This window comes from Garra rufa, chromosome 7, assembly GCF_049309525.1.
Source record: "Garra rufa chromosome 7, GarRuf1.0, whole genome shotgun sequence".
NCBI classification, from domain to species: domain Eukaryota; kingdom Metazoa; phylum Chordata; class Actinopteri; order Cypriniformes; family Cyprinidae; genus Garra; species Garra rufa.
The window spans coordinates 28,421,038-28,441,254 of NC_133367.1; the positions used below are offsets into that span (position 1 = coordinate 28,421,038).

General features: G+C 39.4%; 1 protein-coding gene across 1 annotated transcript in view; it reads left to right on the forward strand.

Moving 5' to 3' along the window:
- The first annotated feature begins 542 nt into the window (after nucleotides 1–542).
- fgf22 (fibroblast growth factor 22) overlaps nucleotides 543–20,217 on the forward strand; it is a 37,007-nt gene continuing 17,332 nt past the window's right edge. Inside the window, exon 1 of the mRNA XM_073844707.1 lies at nucleotides 543–1,015. Coding sequence (XP_073700808.1) covers nucleotides 679–1,015 — 337 coding nt within the window. The 5' untranslated portion in view covers nucleotides 543–678. The remainder of the gene's footprint in view (nucleotides 1,016–20,217) is intronic.

Genomic DNA, 20,217 nt, shown 5'->3' on the forward strand with positions numbered 1-20,217 from the left:
TCAGTCCCCCAGATGCAAGCCCTGCCCTGAATAAAATGCAGGAAAGGACTGAGCCACCCCACCAAAGAGCAGGCAGACAGCAAGGCACAGAGAGTGAGAGAGAGAAAGACACCCATTTACAGCTTTACAGCCTTGTTCAGTCGGTCAGACTTACTCTCACTGCCACCTCTATCTTATCCGCTTTCTCTCGGTAGTCTTTCTGAATCTTTCTCTCTCATAGACACACACACACATTCATTGAAGTACACTCACTGAACTCGACTCATTCACAGGCACGGGTCAGGCAGCCTCACATTTTACCTTGCTCTGCCCCTGGCTGAGAGGAGAGAGCCCTGCAAGGTGCAGCCATCACACAGGACACAGGCTCAAACAACGCTGTCAGGTTGGACCGAGGCACCTGGATGCACCAGGACAATCTAAGAAGATCGAGACATTTCTTTGGGATGGAATTGCAAAGTTCTCATTCATCATTCTGAAGAGTGAGACCAACAGACAACTGGTTGCAAGACTAAAGAGAAACACTTGAGTTTGAAGTTGATCACTTACTTTTTCAAGGATTTGTTTTACCCTCTCTTCCCATGTTCCTGCTTTCGGGTTCTGCGTGAGGCAGAGTGCCCGGTGAAGACCAGCATCATGCCGACTACTTGTGCAAGGTGCACCTTGGGAGTCTGACCCATCATGTGCAAATGGACACCTACGACCGCTGGTCTCTACTCCGACCTCACCTTCGCTGAGTCAGCCCTTCCTTCTTATCCTTTTTCCCTGGTATGCCTGTCCCTGCTCTTTCTGGCTTGCTCCGCTCTTGGAGGTTGCCCACCTGCACTGGGGCATGACCCCCTTCATGCGCTGGCACAGGGCACAAACTGCTCGTGGACTCTGGAGCGGCACACGCGCAGCTACAACCACCTCGAGGGTGACGTCCGCCTTCGACGCCTATATTCCGCCAACAAGTTCTTTCTCTGCATCGACAAGTCGGGCAAGGTGGATGGCACCCGTCGGAAGAATTACCCAGACAGTGAGTAGACGCCCAATGTTTGTTTCCATTCATGTGTTCCTGCAGAAAGGGAGTGGGGCTCATTTGGTCTTTATGATCTTCCATCAACTTTCTTATCACTTGTGGTTTATGGCTCTTTTATTCCTCTGCTCATATGGTCAGACATTTTATTATGAGTAGGTGAAAAAAAGAAGTTGCTAGGTAGGATTTGTAATACGCAAAACACTTTATTGGAAAGTAAAGTCACTTCACTGTTATACTGGCTCACAAAATACTACGATTTAAAATATGGAAGTCTGTCTCCACCCCAGAGACCAAAAAATAAAAAAGGTAATTGTGACTTTATGTCTCCTAATCGCAACTTTAGATCTCTTAATTGCCACTTCATATCTTATAATTGCGACTTCATATCTCACAATCTGACTATTTCTTGTTACTTGACTTCTTGTTATTGTGACTTTATGTCCCACTTTGTTTTGTTAAGCTTGAGCAGGAGGATTTAACTTCAAACTGAATAGCAAATCCTTCAGTTTTAAACAGAATATGTAAACACAACTGTAAATGTAATTGGTGGTTAAATAGTGTCAGTTTTTCTCACGCAATGTTTGTTGGAGAACTTTAAAACGCTCTGTACACTGTCAGAAAAGTTACAACACCTTGTCACTCGTTCGGTACTCCTAAAAGATTAGGGTTAGGGTACTAATGTACTCTTAAGGCACTACTATGAACCTAGGAACAAATAAAGTGCAAAGATATCCATTAAAGGGTTGTACCCCTAAAGGTATGGCTTTTGCACTTTTTTCTGAGAGTGTTTTGTATATTCTTTGACACTAATATTTTAGCTCAGAGGAAAAATGTATACGTTTAAATAACAGGTGCAGTTGGTCTTTAAACCGTACAGTGAAAAAAAATCAACCACATATTCCTTACAAATCACTTCTCTCCTACCTTCCTGTTTGATTCTGTCTCTACACTTTCCCAGGTAGAGTTTTACTCCATGTCATCCTGTGTCAGGGTTCAGCAGCAGCTTTCAGTTAGTTTTACTTTAGGATTTAACTGGTCTGGGTCACGGAGATCAGGTGGAGGGTGGGTTGACCCTGGCTGTTGTGTAAGTGTGTGTTGTTGCAAAAGCGAGTGAGTCAGACCTTTTTCCAGGCAAGTTGCTTTAACTGCTCTGCCACTGTGCAGATCTTAACTGTTGCATGACATTTGTTTACAAGTTTCTGCTCTCCACGCTTGTCAGCTTGGATGCTTGTGCTTGGTACAGCTGGGGTGAAACTGTACAGCCCTCAGAAGCAATTTGCTTGCACATTTACTCATCATCCTCTCATTTCCTGTCCCAGAATTAAGGTCCTTTTTAGCAAACCTTTACAGAAAGATATCCTGCATTTACTAGAATTGAAGTTATCAACATTGCCTTTCCTTGTCTCCTCTTTCTGGGTTCACATTAGTAGAGGAAAGTTTAGATTTTCACAATAAGGGTAGGCTCCATTCAGAACCAGAACTGTTTTTGCATTGATTTTGTTAGTGTTGCTTTGCTGCTGTCCACCTTGTCCTCTGCATAGCCCTCAGCGTCCGTCAACACTGCTGCGTTGCCCAAACAGCCCCGCACTGACTCTCCCTCTCAGTTTTTCCAACTCCCGCTCCCAAACTCTCAGGTGCAAAAACAGTTGGAATTAGTCAACGGGCCCTTGGCTAATTGAGGTAGGAAAATATTGTATCAATCCCAGTGAACTGAAGACTGGAACAGCTGAGAGAAGAGGCTTCGATGCAAAGGACTGAAAGAGAGATTGAGAGGTAAAAGGATGTAGAGGATATTATTGCACTCGTGCAAGTGCACTTGCATTGAACAAAACAAATTTCTGGTACTTCGAAGAGTTTTAAGCAAACTTCACTCACTATTTTATCTGCTGAGGATTCTTTTATAGAGTTTGGAAGATTGCTCAAGTTTTAATTTGTTAGCAAACTTATTTTAGATTAAGCACCCTGACCTGGAGGAAATGGCTTGCGTAATTGTGCAAATGATTTCACGGCTCCTATTCCTGAAACTTGTTTTTGTCCAGGTGCTCAATGGTACGCAGCACTTTGAGGTTTCAGAATTCAAAGCAGATTGATGTCAATCAGATACAATAAGATTCTCATCGCTCCATTAATGGTCGCATAATGCAAACTAGACAAGCTGATTTGACTAAAATTTCGTAGTTGGAGGTGAGTGAAAATGGAGGGTGGTAGTAGTGCCTGGCAGTGGCGGCAGGTCCTAACAGCACTTACTGGCTAATGGCACTACAAAAACCAAACACAGTCCAAATCCCTTCACTAGGAACTATTCTGTTATTGCACAAGCTTGATGCTGAAGAGAGTAGACAAGAAAGAAATTCTATTAAAGTCAAATTTCTCTCAAAACATTTGGTTAGTGGCAAATCATCTACATTAACATTTCCAATTTATACCTTGCTTGAATCTCCCATAAATGGAGAGGTTTGCTTTGCACACCTAATAGTGTAGTTTCAGCATCTACCAGCACTTACAGAACCATGTAAGAACCAAACCTACTATTAAAATTTTCCTTCAATTTAACACCTAAACCATTTTGCAAAAGTAAAGCTGTCCATTAAAATTAATGCTTTCCTCAGATATGTAGTACAAATGTGATCCTGGACACATAACCAGTCATAAGTAGCATGGTTCAAATTGTATGGGTCATAATTATCACCAAAAAATCATTGGGATATTAAGTAAAGATCATGTTCAATGAAGATATTTTGTAAATCTACTACCATAAATATATCAAAACTTAATTTTTGATTAGTAATATGCATTGCTAAGAACTTTTAGACAACTTTTAGGCGATTTTCTGAATATTTCGATTTTATTGCACCCTCAGACTCCAGATTTCAAATAGCTGTATCTCGGCCGAATATTGGCAATATCCTAACAAACCATACATCAATGGAAAAGGCTGTTAGCATTAACCACCACTTGATGGGTGGTGAGAAACTAGATAAATATCTTAACCTAATGTTTCTGTCCATTCTTTTCTTAGTCAAGGTTGTTTTCTTTTACACTTTTTGAATTGCAGGTACTTCTAAAATATTGCTGGCTGACAAAACCAGCTTAGCTCTTTTTTTCCCCTTAACATTTGGCTTTAAAAAGAACACTGTTGAAGTCTAGGGCGTATGTGGTTGAGGACATCAAATGCTTGACTTGAGTCCAGGCAACAACACCACGCTTAAGGAAATAAAGTCATGCGACAGGCATAATCAGAAAAGTCACTTTTGCTAAAATATGGCTATTTTGCAGTTTGCCAGGCCTTTTCCTCCATCTCCCATTTTCTCTCGCTCTCCTTCTTCCATTTCAGCTGTATTTACAAGAGTTGTGTCATGTTTACCAAGTTTCCCCTCGCTTTTCTGCATCTTTGCTTTAGATGTTACCGTTTTCCCTTGCCGTGATTTCATAGGTGTGTTGAGCTTGGACCCAAGTCACGGGAAGAAAATCATCCACCCGTTCTGAATATATTGTGGAATTATTTAAAACATATTTCAAAAAGAGAGACTGTCAGTTCATAGACGCCTAGAGGCCACAGAAGAGAGACTGTGCACGACTGAATGCTGGCGCATAAACCCGTTTAGAATCACGGGAGGTGAAAATAAATTCACATCGTCATATTTATCTTTGTATCAGGTCTGCATATGTGTTATATGACAATTTTGAAAAATCACAGACAGGTGAATTCAGAATACAGTCCTCCAGAAGTATTAAAATGATATGAGACAGTAGAGTTGGCTTCCTCAACGAAAAGTGTGAGAAGGCATGTACTCGACTAAGGACCTTTCATAAATGTATAGCAGTGAAGCTCCTGGTCTATGACAGTTTAAGTGGTTAGGGCACATGGGTGCTACAGTAGGTGATTCCAGACACTTCTGGAAAGTCTGGGAATGTTGCTTACATTTAGCCTGTGGGGGCCTCATGGAGATTTTGCTGCCAGGAAAAAAAAAAGAGAAAACCCTACAAATCCTGCCTTTTTAATCCTTCCGATGGACAGTGGTTCAGAGTATAGTGAGAAAATGCTCAAAATCCATTCAATGCCAGGTGTTTTTGGCCCTGGGAAGGCCAAAAAAAAAAAAAAACTGACACACTCTGAGAGTTGCAGAACTAAAATGCCCTAATTTTTCTAACCTATTCTCTATCCAAAGGCCAATTTGGATGTCTTGAATGGGTGAAAAGAAGTGGCGGAATTAGTAGTGCGCAACTAGGAGCAAAGAAGCTGAGTAAAGCTACTTTAAAAGCCTTTTCTAACTGGTTGAAACGACAGTAGACTGTGGATCCATCTATGAGCAGATATATTAGGGATCCGCTGATAGAAACGGCTTTCAAACACTTCCGTGTGTATCTGTGTAAGCGCTCTGTAAAGAGCGTGAAGCAATGTTCATTATAGCCAAACCCAGACATATCTTTTAAGCGCATGAACGCAATAGCCAATCAGAGATGTTTAAAGGGTTAGTTCACCCAAAAATTTAAATTCTGTCATTAATTCCTTACCCTCTTGTTGTTCCAAAGCCGTAGGATCTTCATTCATCTTTGGGAACACTTATGAGGATATTTTTGATGAAATCCAAGAGCTCTCTGAGCTTTCTCTTTATGTAAACAACGCATGCGTCGTTTACTTGAAGAGGAAGCTTCTGTATTACGGGAGGCCATAGCAGACACAATAAGGAGGAAAATAATAGTTAATTAGAGTCTTCTCGTAACGTATTCTCGTAGCGTAACGTATTCTCGAATTTTAATTTTTGGGTAAACTACACCCTTTAAAAATCCACTCAACAGTGCTCCAAATGTTAGCGGGAAATGCTGGTAGCATCACATTTTTTAAATTTCAGTACCGACCTGTACCGACATCAGTACTTTTGAAAACACTAAAACACAATTACCCGCCTTTTATCAATTCAGGTAGGCCTGGCAAACACTACTTTACTTAAATGTGAAGTATGACTTATAGGCCCGGTTTCATAGACAGGGTTTAGCCTAGGATTAGGCCATAGTCCAATTAAGACAATTAAGCAATTTTTATAAATGTGACTTATAAAAAAAACATTACTGGTGTGCATCTTAAGACAAAACAAAGGCACTGATATATTTTAAGATCAGTCAGTGCAAGTTTCTTTCAGTTGAAACAGCTCAGACTTACATTTTAGTCTAAGACTAGGCTTAAGCCATGTCTGCGAAACCGGGGGATAATGTTCTTGCTAGTCATTAAGTACAGTTAAACACACAGTTAAGACAGAAAAATTTACTGTTGTTCTGCATATTTGCGGGACAAATTTCAATGGGAATCCACAGGATCAGGAATTTTGTATGAGGGCAAAAATTTTCCCCATTCATATATTCCAATTAGTTGATCAAATTAGCCACACTGATATTTAAGAATGAAATACCACCTTTTTTATGTGCACCACTCGAAGGTCACCAGTAGTTTGATTAAATGGGTCATGACATGGATTTTTTCAAATAAGTTTAACCCTCATTTTAATCCTCTGTTTTAAATGACCTGTTTTAAGGGGTGTGCCCTTTAATGATTGTCAGTAATCTGCCACTGTTATCAACAGTATCAACGCCCCCTCATTATTGCATGTGAGGGTTTTGTCAACATGATCAGCATAAAACAGTCATTTGACAGGATAAAGTATTATGATCATTTACTTACCGTTTGCAATGCAGCTGCAGTCAGATCTAGTACCGCTTCGTTTTTCAACAAATGTTTCTTTGTTTCTGACACGATCCATGATGCCATTAAAAATAAACTATGCACTTGTTCCTTTCGCTGGGAACCTTCTGATATCTGTACAAAGACATAAACAATCTGTTTAAACCAAACACATCAAAGCAAATAAACTTTTCCTAAAATTTGTCCTATTGACGACAGACTCAATTGCGTGGACTGTGTCAGAAAGCGAGCGTGCATCTGTATACAGTATCTAGTGTAGACAAGATAGCAGCAGTGACTGTAATTTGCTTCTGACGTGATGCGACACTCGCATTTAGCATATTTAAGTGTCAGCCGTTAAGTGATTGAACGCCAGTGGGTGGGGCCTTAGTTGAGAAGAAGACTACTGTCGATGTCTTCAACTGGAGGCAGTGTTTATGCAAGCGACTGCGTCCGGCGTCACCTCGCACATCGGATCCAAACGAGCCATTTTCTGAGAGTTATGAATCTCGGGAGATGTATTAAGCATACAAAGATCTCTTCTATGTCAAAAAATCAAGGTAAATTTGGTTTCTCATGTCATGACCAGTGATAAAAATAACGGCATTATAAATAAATTGCATTACTTTTTTCAGTAACGAGTAATCAAACGAATGACTGTGTCCCCTATTACAACGGCTTTACCGTTACTGACTGAAAATGCAGCATTACAATAATTGAGCTCACTGATGAAGTTTTTATCTGAGTAGGCTCTCTTTCAGCCATATGACTTGCAAAGCTGCACATTCCATTGCATTCTTCTTCTGAGGTAAATTCTGGCTTATTCCTCTCAGTGTGTCTTCCTCCAGAAACTAAAAGTAGCGGAGATGAGCTTTATGAATGTTCAATGTGTTTGTCCACGGAGGTGATGTGGGCTTTTACCTACGTGACCGCGCGTCTTACGTGGATGTTTTTAAATAAATAAAAAAATGGAGCCACTCGTGGGCATGATTACAATAATGAATTACAATAATGAGTTTAGACGGGAAAAACTAGAGCTCGCATAGGTTTCATACGGATTACTTTATCAGAGAATTTTTGTTTTCGATGTGACTTACTTTAGTACTTTTAGTAGACTTTTTTTCAAGTTTTCTATACATATTTCTCATATTTGCTGAGATTCAGGTTGTTGTATTTACGTGTCTGTGAAGAGAGGTGATTATTTTCTTTATTTTACAAAAGCACATTGTTTTGTGGTTATTATGACTGTACACAAATAAAATAGACTTTGCTGTTTCAAACAATACCTTCTCTTCTTATTCTTATTAGATTAGATTAGATTAGATTAGATTAGATTAGATTAGATTCAACTTTATTGTCATTACACATGTACAAGTACAAGGCAACGAAATGCAGTTTAGGTCTAACCAGGAGTTCAATAAGCAGCAAGTGCAGGATAAAGGTATAATTTATAAGTTATAAGTGCACTTATAGGAGATATGTACAGGGGGAAGCTATGGATAATATTTACAGATGAAGTACTGTGAACATAATTTACAGATGATAATTAACTACAATTAGAATGTATAAATAGATGAACACAATATACAGGTTGCTATTAACTATAATGTAAATTGCAGGTAGATTTGAACATAATATACAGGTTGCTGTTTACTAAAGCAGAATTTACAAATAGACGTGTAGATATAGATTTATCATAGATTTACAATATGTATATGTGCAAAGGAAATGTGCATTTACAAATGGGTATGTACAGTGTAGTGCAATGAATATTAAGTAGTGCAATGGTAGTGGGGAGAGTGTAGGGTGTGTGAGGGGGGCAGAGGTGTCAGTGGGGGGCAGAGTTCAATAAGGAGACAGCTCTGGGAAAGAAGCTGTTCCTCAGTCTGCTAGTTCTTGTCCTGTGGCATCTGAAACGCCTGCCGGAAGGCAGGAGAGAAAACAGTTTGTGGGCGGGGTGAGAGGAATCCTTAAGAATACTGCGTGTTCGACGCAAACAGTGCTTCTTCTGAATGTCCTCAATGGATGGAAGTGGAGTCCCTATGATGCGTTGGGCAGTTTTCACCACCCGCTGCAGTGCCTTACGCTCCGCAACAGAGCAGCTTCCATACCAGACTGTGACACAGTTCGTAAGGATGCTTTCTATCGTGCAGCGATAGAAGTTCACCAGGATAGCTGAGGACAGCTGGTTCTTCTTAAGTGTTCTCAAGAAGAACAGGCGCTGGTGAGCCTTCTTGACCAGGCTGGAGGTGTTGGTGGTCCAGGATAGGTCCTCCGAAATGTGGGTCCCCAGGAACTTAAAAGATGAAACAGACTCAACAGCCATCCCATTGATGTGGATGGGTTCGTGTGAATCTCTTCTTCCCTTCCTGAAGTCCACAATGAGCTCCTTGGTTTTGGTGGTATTAAGGAGCAGATTATTGTCTGTGCACTGTGTGGCCAGGTGCTGAATCTCCTCCCTGTAGGCAGTCTCATCGTTGTTGCTGATGAGACCGATCACCGTAGTGTCGTCTGCAAACTTGATGATGGTGTTAGATCCATACACAGGCCTGCAGTCGTGGGTGAAGAGGGAGTAGAGGAAGGGGCTCAGCACACAGCCCTGTGGTACACCAGTGTTGAGCGTGAGAGTAGTGGAGAAGATGTGGCCTGACCTAACATGCTGAGGTCTATTGGTCAGAAAGTCCATAATCCAGTTACACAGTGAAATGTTAATGTCCAGGTCTCTAAGTTTAGTGATTAACTTAGAGGGTCTGACAGTGTTGAATGCTGAGCTGAAATCAACAAACAGCATTCGTGCATAAGTGTTTGTATTGTCCAGGTGTGTGAGTACAACGCTATGGAGACTGCATCATATGTGCTCCTATTGCCACGGTAGGCAAACTGGTGTGGGTCCAGTGTGGATTGGAGAGAGTTCTTGAGGTGTGAGAGGACCAGCCGCTCGAAGCACTTCATAATGATGGGTGTGAGTGCTACAGGGTGGTAGTCGTTCAGGCATGTTGGGTTGGAGTGTTTTGGCACTGGCACAATGGAGGTGGATTTACAACATGTGGGAACAATTGCTTGGGCAAGGGACATGTTAAAAATGTCTGTGAATACCCCAGCGAGCTGCTCTGCACATGCCCTCAGTACGCGGCCAGGAATACCGTCTGGTCCAGCAGCATTGATCTGGCTCAGTGCGGTGTGTACATCAGAGGAGGTTAGTGTGATGGGTGAGTGGTCGGTTGAGGGAACGATCTTGGTGGCAGTGTCTGTATTGTCTCTCTCAAAGCGAGCATAAAAGTCATTAAGCTCATCCAGGAAGAAGACGTTAGTGGCTGTGGGGGTGGAGTGGCTGGGTCTGTAATCGCTGATGGCCTGAATGCCCTGCCACATGCGTCGAGGGTCAGAGTTAGAAAAGTGCTCCTCTAGCTTAAGTTTGTAGCAGTGCTTGGCCTTTTTGATGCCCCTCTTCAGATTAGCCCTGGAAGTGCTGTAGGCCTGTGCATCACCTGATCTGAAGGCAGTGTTGCGTGCTTTCAGCAGGAGACACACCTCCTTGTTTATCCATGGTTTCTGATTTGGGTATGTGGTGATCTGTTTCTGGGTTGTAACACTGTCTATGGTAGTATTAATGTAATCCAAAACAGAGGAAGTGTATCTGTCAATGTCCGTGTGAGAGCCACAGGTGGCCTGAGAAGCAAACATACTCCAGTCTGTGTGTAGTAACCTGTCCTGGAGTGTGAAGTCTGCCCCCGCTGGCCACACTTATCTGTATGATCAAAAATGACGGAGTATTTTAGTTCTTTTCACCATCATCAAGAACAAACAAGCCAGACCACACTGGTGCAGTCTTCAACCCCAGAGGGTTAACAGTGTTGCCGCGGGATGTTTTTCATGTCCAAGAGTTGAAGTGACCACAATAACATGATATTTAGCCCCTGGATGTTGTCTCTCACATTGTCCCACCGCAACCTTAAAATAGTGTAGATTACTGTATAATGTTTTATTCATTTAACATATTTAGTATTGGGGGCATCCAAGTTATTCGACATATTTGAACATGTTTTAAAAAAGGAACACAATAGTTAATTTCTCTGGTAAGTAGTTACTTTTATAATGATGTAACTCAGTTACTAGTTGTGATAAGTAACTAGTAACTATAACTAATTACTTTTTTAAAGTAACATGCCCAACACTGGTCGTGACCCCTTTAATGTTTAAATGGTCTAGAAGAAGATGAGCTAGGTCTATTAGCCCAACTTTGCAAAATCCAACTGGCGTGATTTCAATCTGACTGAAACACCTATGTCACATTTTCAAATGACAAATTATTTATTTTGCCTGACTAAAATCAAACCTTTAAAGCGCACGTAAACTTACTTATTGAGTCACACAGAGTGTCAGTTTGAATCTAGTGATCTCTGATGAGATCACTAAAACGGCCAATGATAACAACATAAAACTGTGCCTAGCCTTGCGATGACTCAACTAATGCAATACATATTTACATTAAAAGGTTGAGCACTCTATATACCCAGTGGTGCAATTACTGACAGGCAGTCTCACGGTTCAGAAGGTATTGCTCAGATTTTCTCATCTTCGCTAGCCAAACAGTAATGTTTGCAGAAAATTGACCCGAGGCCATTTTTTTCCTGAATGAGAAGTCATTAGCACTGTTATTATTATTATAACTTTTTGTGAGGGATGTAAAACAAGTATTAATTAGATCAGTTGGGAACCCACAGCTTGGCTAACTCAGGCAGTACCATATGCTGACTAACATCTGCCAAAGCCAACACAGTCCACCTCTCTTGGCTCTGAGGCGAAATTAAACAGACAGACAGACTTGGTCTCATTGTGACTGGGTTCAGGCACTAGGCAGCGGTGAATTAAAACACCCTCTTGGGAATGTAGTCGCTCTGAATTGACCTTTTGATTAAAGCTGTTCACCTTCAAGCGTATGTTAAACCAGACAGTGTATCTTGGAGACTCTGAGCGACTACTGTGGGATTCCCCTGCATGCATTAATCACAATATGAGATTTATACATTTTTTATATTGCGGTAACATTAATGTCTCAAAAAAGTCGAAGTGCAGGCTTATTAAACTGATTTCTCTTACTTTCTGGCTTTTGCTGTAGGTCTCCCACTTGCAAGTATATTCTATTTATTTGTCGCCACACCTTGGTTTCTTGACCTAAATTGATGGTCTTTATCATTTGTTTATTTACAATGATACATCAATAATTCAAAGTAAACAGGATAGTCCCTAACAAGCTCAAGTTTCTAATCAGACCTAAAATCTAAGGAAACTCCTTAATACTGTAAATATAGTACGATAAGAATATGACTCACCCAGTGCACACCTTTACACTTTCATACAGCTGACTTGTAAAAAACAGCAATAAAACCAGCCTGAGTCACAAAAACACCCATAGGATTCCTATGGCTACCACTGAAAAACTTTTAGCACATAATCTAAAGTACTTTCTAACAGATAATTCAGTTCACGTATTATTGTACTTTGCAGGTAGCAATGTGACAACAGATTTGGCAGCTTTAGATTTATAAAACCCCAGGACATAAAATTGAATTTTAATATGAAACTATGAACAAACCGTACGGTATCTGTCTTACGTTTCGAAAGGTGTTGCACAATTTGCAACTTGCATAATCATAGTTATAAAACAACATGACAAAAAAAAAAAAAAAAAAAAAAAAACGTGTAAAGCAAAAAACGTATCACCATAGTAGCACAGTTTACTCTGAGTGTATCACTACCTTTCAGAAGTTTGAGATTGGTAATATATATTTTTTAAAGGAACTGTGATTGTGATTAAATTGATTAAAAGTGACAATAAAAACATGTAGGCCTGGTTTCACAGACAGGGCTTAACCTAAACCAGAATTAGGCCATATTTCAATTAAGACATTTAAGTAATTTTTATAAATGTGCATCTTGAGACAAAACAAAGACACTAACATGTTTTAAGAACAGTCAGTGCAAGTTTCATTCAGTTAAAATAGCTTAAACAGACTTACATTTTAGTCTGGGACTAGGCTTAAGCCTTGTCTGTGAAATCGGGGGTTATAATGCTAAAAAGGATTTTAATTTAAAATAAACTTGCTATTTATCAAATATTCCTAAAGACAAGTATCACAGTTACAACATAAATATTAAGCAACACAACAGTTTTCCACATTGATAATAAAAAGAAATATTTCTTGAACACCAAATCAGCATATTAGAATGATTTCTGAAACTGAACCATAACAGGAATAAATTATATTTTAGAGTATATTCAAATAGAAAACCTAATAAACTTGAATTCTGAGAGTTTACACTGAAACATTTGAATCTGGTTTTACACCACTTTTAAATTTGGTTAGTAAACTAAATTTCATGAATTTTTGTTGTTTTGACTAAACAAATCTATGTTTACATAAGAAAATGAAACATAAGTTTAAAAAAATTAAAATATGGACATTTATTACTGAACTTACTTGAAATCTGAGAGTTCACACTGAAACATTTGAATCTGGTTTCACACCACATTTAAATTGGGTTTGTAAACAAAATGTATTTTTTTTTTGTTTTGACTACACAAATCTACATTTACATCAGAAAATGAAACAGTTAAATGAAATGAAAATATGGACATTTATTAATAAACTTACTTGAAATCTGAGCATTCAGACACATTTGAATCGGTTTCAAACCACATTTAAATTGGGTTTGTTAACAAAATGTCATAAATCTTTTGTTGTTTTGACTGCACAAATCTGTATTTACATCAGAAAATGAATCAAGTTAAATAATTATTAATTAACTTTAAATTTGACAGTTCACACTAAAACAACTGGTTTCACACCACATTCAAATTGGGTTTGTAAACAAAATAATTTTTTTTTTGTTGTTTTGACTACACAAATCTACATTTACATCAGAAAATGAAACAAAAGTTATATAAACAGAAAATAGGGACATTTATTAATGAACATACTGAAACATTTGAATCTGTTTTCACACCACATTTAAAGTAGTTCTGTAAACAACACATTTTTGCTGTTTCAACAGCATAAACCTAAACATTTGTGTCAGGTTTGCCTCAAAAAAGTGTGAAGCAAGCACAATAAACATTACTCTCCACAACAAAGACTTTCAAAACATAATGTTTATTTTACTGTGGTAGCCATTATCTGCAATATTTCTCCTTGTTTAATCATAAAAGCAATTTCCCAAGCTTATTTAGGCAAGAATTCTTTTTGGGCATACTGATGCAGATATATTTGTAGTTGAAATGATGTGAAATGAAATGATGTTTACAAACCTAATTTAAATGTGGTGTGAAACCAGATTAAAATGTGTCAGTGTAAACACTCAGATTTATTAATAAATGTCCATAAGATGTTGCAGTTATGACTAAACAAGGAGAAATATCACAGATAATGGCTGTTGCAGTACACTGAGCACAGTAAGCATTACTCTTCCCCACAAAGACTGTTTACATATCATCTTGGGAAAATAATATTTCACAATATTATCATGTTTTAGTGCATTTGGATCAAAGAAATGCAGCCTTTTGAGAGACTCAAAAACATACGAAAATCTTACCGACCCTAAACTTTTGAACAGTAGTGCACATTATAGTAATACAATAAGACGCAGTGTTTTTTATGTATTTATACGGTACAATTCTCTGGCCAGCTTTCAATCAGAACCAGATGATACAGAAACCTTTTCATACCTTATCATAAGTCAGATTGTTTGCACGAAATCAGGACAACAACCAAAGGCGGGCAACTGTGAAGGCCAGCAATATGTGCTGAATGGTTCAACAGCTTTATCTCGCCACCCCAAGATATAAAGTAATTATGATGTGCTGAAATGTGCTGTCCTAAAATGACAGGGCATTGTCATTGAGTCCATTCAGCAGACTGAGTCATAAGCACACAACTGGATGTGTGCTGTGTCCGTGTAGTTATTGATTGTTAATACTGACAAGTTTTATGGCCTCTATGATTTGATTTGGCTATTAAAACTCGAATCAGTTTTCAGTGGCGATTGAAGTGACAATAAAAATTTACTGCACCTCACAGTTGGCTCTTTAATTGCTGGTTCACTCTACCTTCCAACCTTTGGCAAGCAGTCTACATCTGTAAACACTATGCTACCGTAATCATTAAGAAGCTGTCAAGATTGATACATTATGTCAGTTTCCTGATGCATTTTTTCTTTTTGTCTTGCTCCATCAACACAGTTGTGATTTACAAACACTTATCTTTAAAAGAACTGTAAATTGTCTCACACTCTTCAAGATTTGTTTAGTTTCCGGTGTGGCCAATTAGCTGAAATAACATTTTCAGGATGTGTGTTGTCTGTCAACTTTACACTCCTTCATCTGCAAGTTTACACAGCAAAGAACACTGTATTTATTCTTCTTTATCCATGTCTAATCATAGCCAGACCTGATCTTATGAATAGGTTCTGTACAATAATGCTTCACTTATTTTAGTTTGACCTAAATGTTAGTGCAACCAGTGAACCAAATAACTCTTCTTAGTTCCTTATGTGTTCTTGATTTACTGAAGACAGGAAAGCATCGGGTGGAGAGAAGGGAGCTGGATTGGCAAAGGACCTCGAGACTGGAATCGAACTCGGGTCACATTGAGAACAGTTGCGCTATATGTTGGCGCACTAACCACAAACCCACAAACCACTAAACCTGATCAGGGGTGCGTTTCCCAAAAGCATGGTTAGCTAACTATGGTTGCAAACTCTATTGGTAATGACAGATTTTGTGACCATAGTTGCTTTTGGGAAATGCACGCCAGAGTAGTTACCGAATCAGTAATTGGTTAACTTTCTGAACTGCAAGTTATAGTGGATTTAGTCATTTAAAAATTGAATCAAAGCAAGTTTCATTGCCTTTATAATTGAAGATAGTGTGATCCAGCCGTGGATGAGCCAACTCTGAGGTGAAATCATTATCATTCCAATCACTATTAAAAACCTATTTAAAGGAACACTCCACTTTTTTGGAAATAGGCTCATTCTCCAACTCCCCCCAAGTTAATTAGCTGAGTTTTACCATTTTGAAATCCATTCAGCCGTTTTCGTGTTCTGACGATATCACACTTAGCATAGCTTAGCATAGATCATTGAATTCTATTAGACCAATAGCATCGCGTTCAAAAATGACCAACGAGTTTCGATATTTTTCCTATTTAAAACTTGACTCTTCTGTGTACTAATACTGGCGGAAAATGTAAAGCTGCGATTTTCTAGGCCTATAAGATTAGGAACTACACTCCCATTCCGGCGTAATAGTCAAGGAAGTTTGCTGCTGTAATAAGGACGCAGCAGGCGGAGTAATATCACGCAGTGCCTGAAATTAGTTCCCAGCTAGCTTAGTACATGTACTGCGTGATGTTACTGCGCCTTCTTCGGCCATGTTACGGCAGCAAACTTCCTTGACTATTACGCCGGAATGGGAGTGGAGTTCCTAATCTTATCGGCCTTGAAAATCGTAGCTTTACATTTTCCGCCGGTATTAGTACACGATATAACTACAGAATAGTCAAGTTTTAAATAGGACAAATATCAAAACTCGTTGGTCATTTTTGAACGCGATGCTATTGGTCTAATAGGATTCAATGATCTATGCTAAGATATGCTAAAAGTGATATCGCCAGAACAGGAGAACGGCTGAATGGATTTCAAAACGGTAAAACTCAACTTATTAACTCGGGGGGAGTTGGAGAATTAGCCTATTTCCAAAAAAAAGTGGAGTGTTCCTTTAAGTTAATAGCCAACTCTGTAATGTATATATTTATAATGTCAACAATTAATTGCAGTACACTGAAAAAAAATGGTCTAGAAACAATTTAAACTTTGAGCCCTTTAAAGCTGCGTTGAAACTGCAATTTGGACCTTGAAATCGTTGGTTCCCATTAAAGTCCACTATATGGAACAATCCTGGATTGTTTTCCTTAATTTCACTTTTTAAATATTTTGTTATATAGACCTTAACACCAACCGTTGCTAAGTCCGAAGCTCTCTGAAACATGGAGAGATGTTTTAACACAGTTTCAGGTCAGCTCCGATCTGAAAGTTCCAGACCAAGGTTGAGTGGACATGGGCCAAAAATCCCCCATGGAGGATAGTGTTAAGGTCAAGGCCTCTCGCACTAGCTGAGTGATTCGACACATCTGACAAGAAGCTGATGGCCCCTTTGTGCTGCCTGTCAGCTTCCAGTTCAGTCCGTCTCATTTCAGTGCTTTGAAACACGGCGCAAGCTCCAGCCATGGAAAACATCCTGCTCCAGACTGACCAAGTGGAACTCCATGGGCCAGATTTACTAAACAGGGCAAATTAGCATGAGACCACAATCCCATAAAAGTACAGATGGGAGTGGAAAGTTCTGAGGGTGATCTACTGACAATGCACAAATTAAAGAGCACATTTCCATAATGACCAATGCAATCTACCAAGAGCACTGCAAATTAGCATAGCATCGCAAACAAGCAGAGATGACAAAACCTAACGCAAACCTTTCGATTTAAATACTCTCCTCTCTAAATTTTTTGTCTGAAAGGAAAACAAATGCATATTCCGCAGTTTTTTTAACACAAAAAGAGGGTTTGCGTTGGTGAAAATCTGGCACTTTTTCTAGGCTTCGTTGGCCATGTTTCAAGTACTACCTTCTCTTCTGTCGTCAACGCAACTCAACCTTTGTAACTCCACTGGTATTAGGTTAAGTACTTTGCCTAATGATAGCAAAACGGGTGATGCAATTGATTTGTGTGCTAGATTATGGTAATTGTTTTATGTGACGACAAGTATTAAGCCCTGTGGACTCACACAGGTTCTGGAGAAGTTCAACCACAGCTTTGTTTGAATGAACCCAGCGATGAGGTAGTATTCTCTTGTCCCCAAGCCTGTTTTTAGTCGGGACGACTGCATCTGCATTTTGGCAGGCGGACGGTTCTCCTCTCATGCAACTTGGTGCAATTAACCACATTTCAACAATGACCTCAGCCTTAATCCTGGGCCTTTTGATAGCGCTGGGTGCAGAAAACAACAGAAGCCTTGAGTCACAAAATAGCCCTTGAATCTGCTTGTAACTATCCGTACGGGCCATTGATGGCTACCCGCTTGCTGGCAAAGGAAGTGATGCGTGATTTGGAGGCATTGCTGCACACCCTCTCCTTGATTAAAGAAAAGCCCATTTATGGGAGTCTGCTTTCTTTCCGTGCCACCTCGCGTCTTTTAGTACCTCATAAGACCAGACACACCAGACCATGTCTTCGTTAACCTCTTGCGCCTTCACAGTCCTCACGACAGAGGCACCGCTTGCCCTCCGGCATGATAAAACTCTTAGTGGGTGGGTGATTGTGTGCTGGTTTTTCCAATGAGGAAAAATGCTAGCAAGGGAACCATCCTGAGGGTTCGGTTTCACATGCGAAAGAAGCCAGATATGTACTATTCAGCCTTTAGGAGCAATTGAAATCGGTCTTGTTGAAGTCTGGCCACTAGTTCGCGACCACCAGCGTAGTTGCAGCAACCTTACAGCGAAATAAGATAAATTTACTTGAAAAAGGAACACTGCATAATATGTTAAAGGGATAGTTGACCTAAAAATGAAAATTCTGTCATTAATTACTCACCCTTATGTCGTTGGTTCATCTTCAAAACATAAATGATGACAGCAATGTTTTATGGTCCAGAAATGTGGTAAGGACATTGATAAAACAGTCCATGTAACATTAGGAGTTCGACCTTAATTTTATGAAGCTACTAAAATACTTTTTGTATTGACTTTATTCAACAATTTCTTCTCTTCCATCTCACTCTCCGCTGCAATTCATGAGACAACCACAACGCATGTGTGGGCCATAAAACGTTTCAGTTGCGTTGCTGTCTATACAGTGTCAGAAAGCTCTTGGATTTCATCAAAAATATCTTAATTTGTGTTCCGAAGATGAACAAAGGTTTTACAGGTTTGAATTTTCATTTTTGGGCCAACTATTCCTTTAAGATTTTTTTCCAGAGTATTTTTTCTCATAATTGTCAATGGCTTATCGGTATTACTCAGAATTTGTAATATCCATCTCTAGCACCTTCAATAATACAGCTTTTAAAATAAAATGTTACCCTGGACCACAAAACCAGTCATAAGGGTCAATTTTTAGATTTGAGATTTATACATCCTCTGAAATCTGAATCAATAAACTTTTCATTGATGTACGGTTTGTTAGGATAGGACAATATTTGTCTGAGATGCAACTAATTAAAAATTGGGAATCTGAGGATGCAAAAAAAAAATCTAAATATATTGAGAAAATCACCTTTAAATTTGTCCGAATGAAGTTCTTAGCAATGCATATTACTACAAAAAAAAATAGGTTTCTATTTATGGTAGGAAATTTACTAAATATCTTCATGGAACATGATCTTTACTTAATATCCTAATGATGTTTAGCATAAAATAAAAATTTTGTTCCATACAATGTATTAGTGGCTACTGCTACAAATATATACTAGTGCTACTTATGACTAGTTTTGTGGTTCAGGGTCACAAATGAAGATAGCAAACACTACTGTAAATTGACACCTTATTTTCTTACCAAAACAGCTTAAAATAGATAGAAATCTCCAAGTGCATAAAATCTGCATTTCAGATCCTCTTTGTACCTCTTTTGTTACAGCTGTATTGGTGTAAGTATATACTGTATATTGGTATAAGTATCAACTTCACAACTAAGTTTGTGGTGAGCAGATTAAATACATTGCTGTACAAGAAGTGTCTCAGTTTACCCCTTTGTGGGCCATAACAGGGAGTACACTGGACATCCTAGGATCTTGTTTTAGGGGTTGATGATGTAATTTGGCCTCTGACCCTGGATCCATTGACTCTGGAAGTGGACTCTTTATCTGGGACAGTAATTGACTAATGAAAGACTTCCTCTGCCTTTTGAGAATCTCTTATCTTGTCAAAGCGAGGTCTCATCTCTAAATCTCAATAGCAGTGTTTTACATCGACAAACCAGTCATTTGAATTCAGTGAATATATAAATACAGAGAGTCATTTGAGCAATACTGAGTAAACTGTTAAACTACAAATCCCAGATTAGCGTGCACCAAAGTGTTCCGTTTTCATAAACAGTCACAAACATCTTCTACAACATATGGGGAACTGGTCAGTGACAGAAAGAGCCATCTGTAAATTCAGACAAGGCAGACGAGCTGACAGAAAGAGACTTGGGGCCCTGGCTAAGTCTTTCTTTGTCCCCATCTGACCCCTGCTCTCCTTCCTGGCCTCTGTGCCTCTCACCTAGGCCGTCTCTCTGTGTGCGGGGGGTAATGGGATACCTGTCACTGGCTCTAATGGCCTTTGAAGGACCTGGCTAATCCCCAGAGCTTGCATTCAGTGAGCCATAAAAGCGAAACGAGGCCAAGGGCAGGCCCCTGAAACTGTAACAGCTCTGAATTGTGCGAGAGGGAACATCACCCAAGTGTGCAACCCTGGCAAATGAGTGTG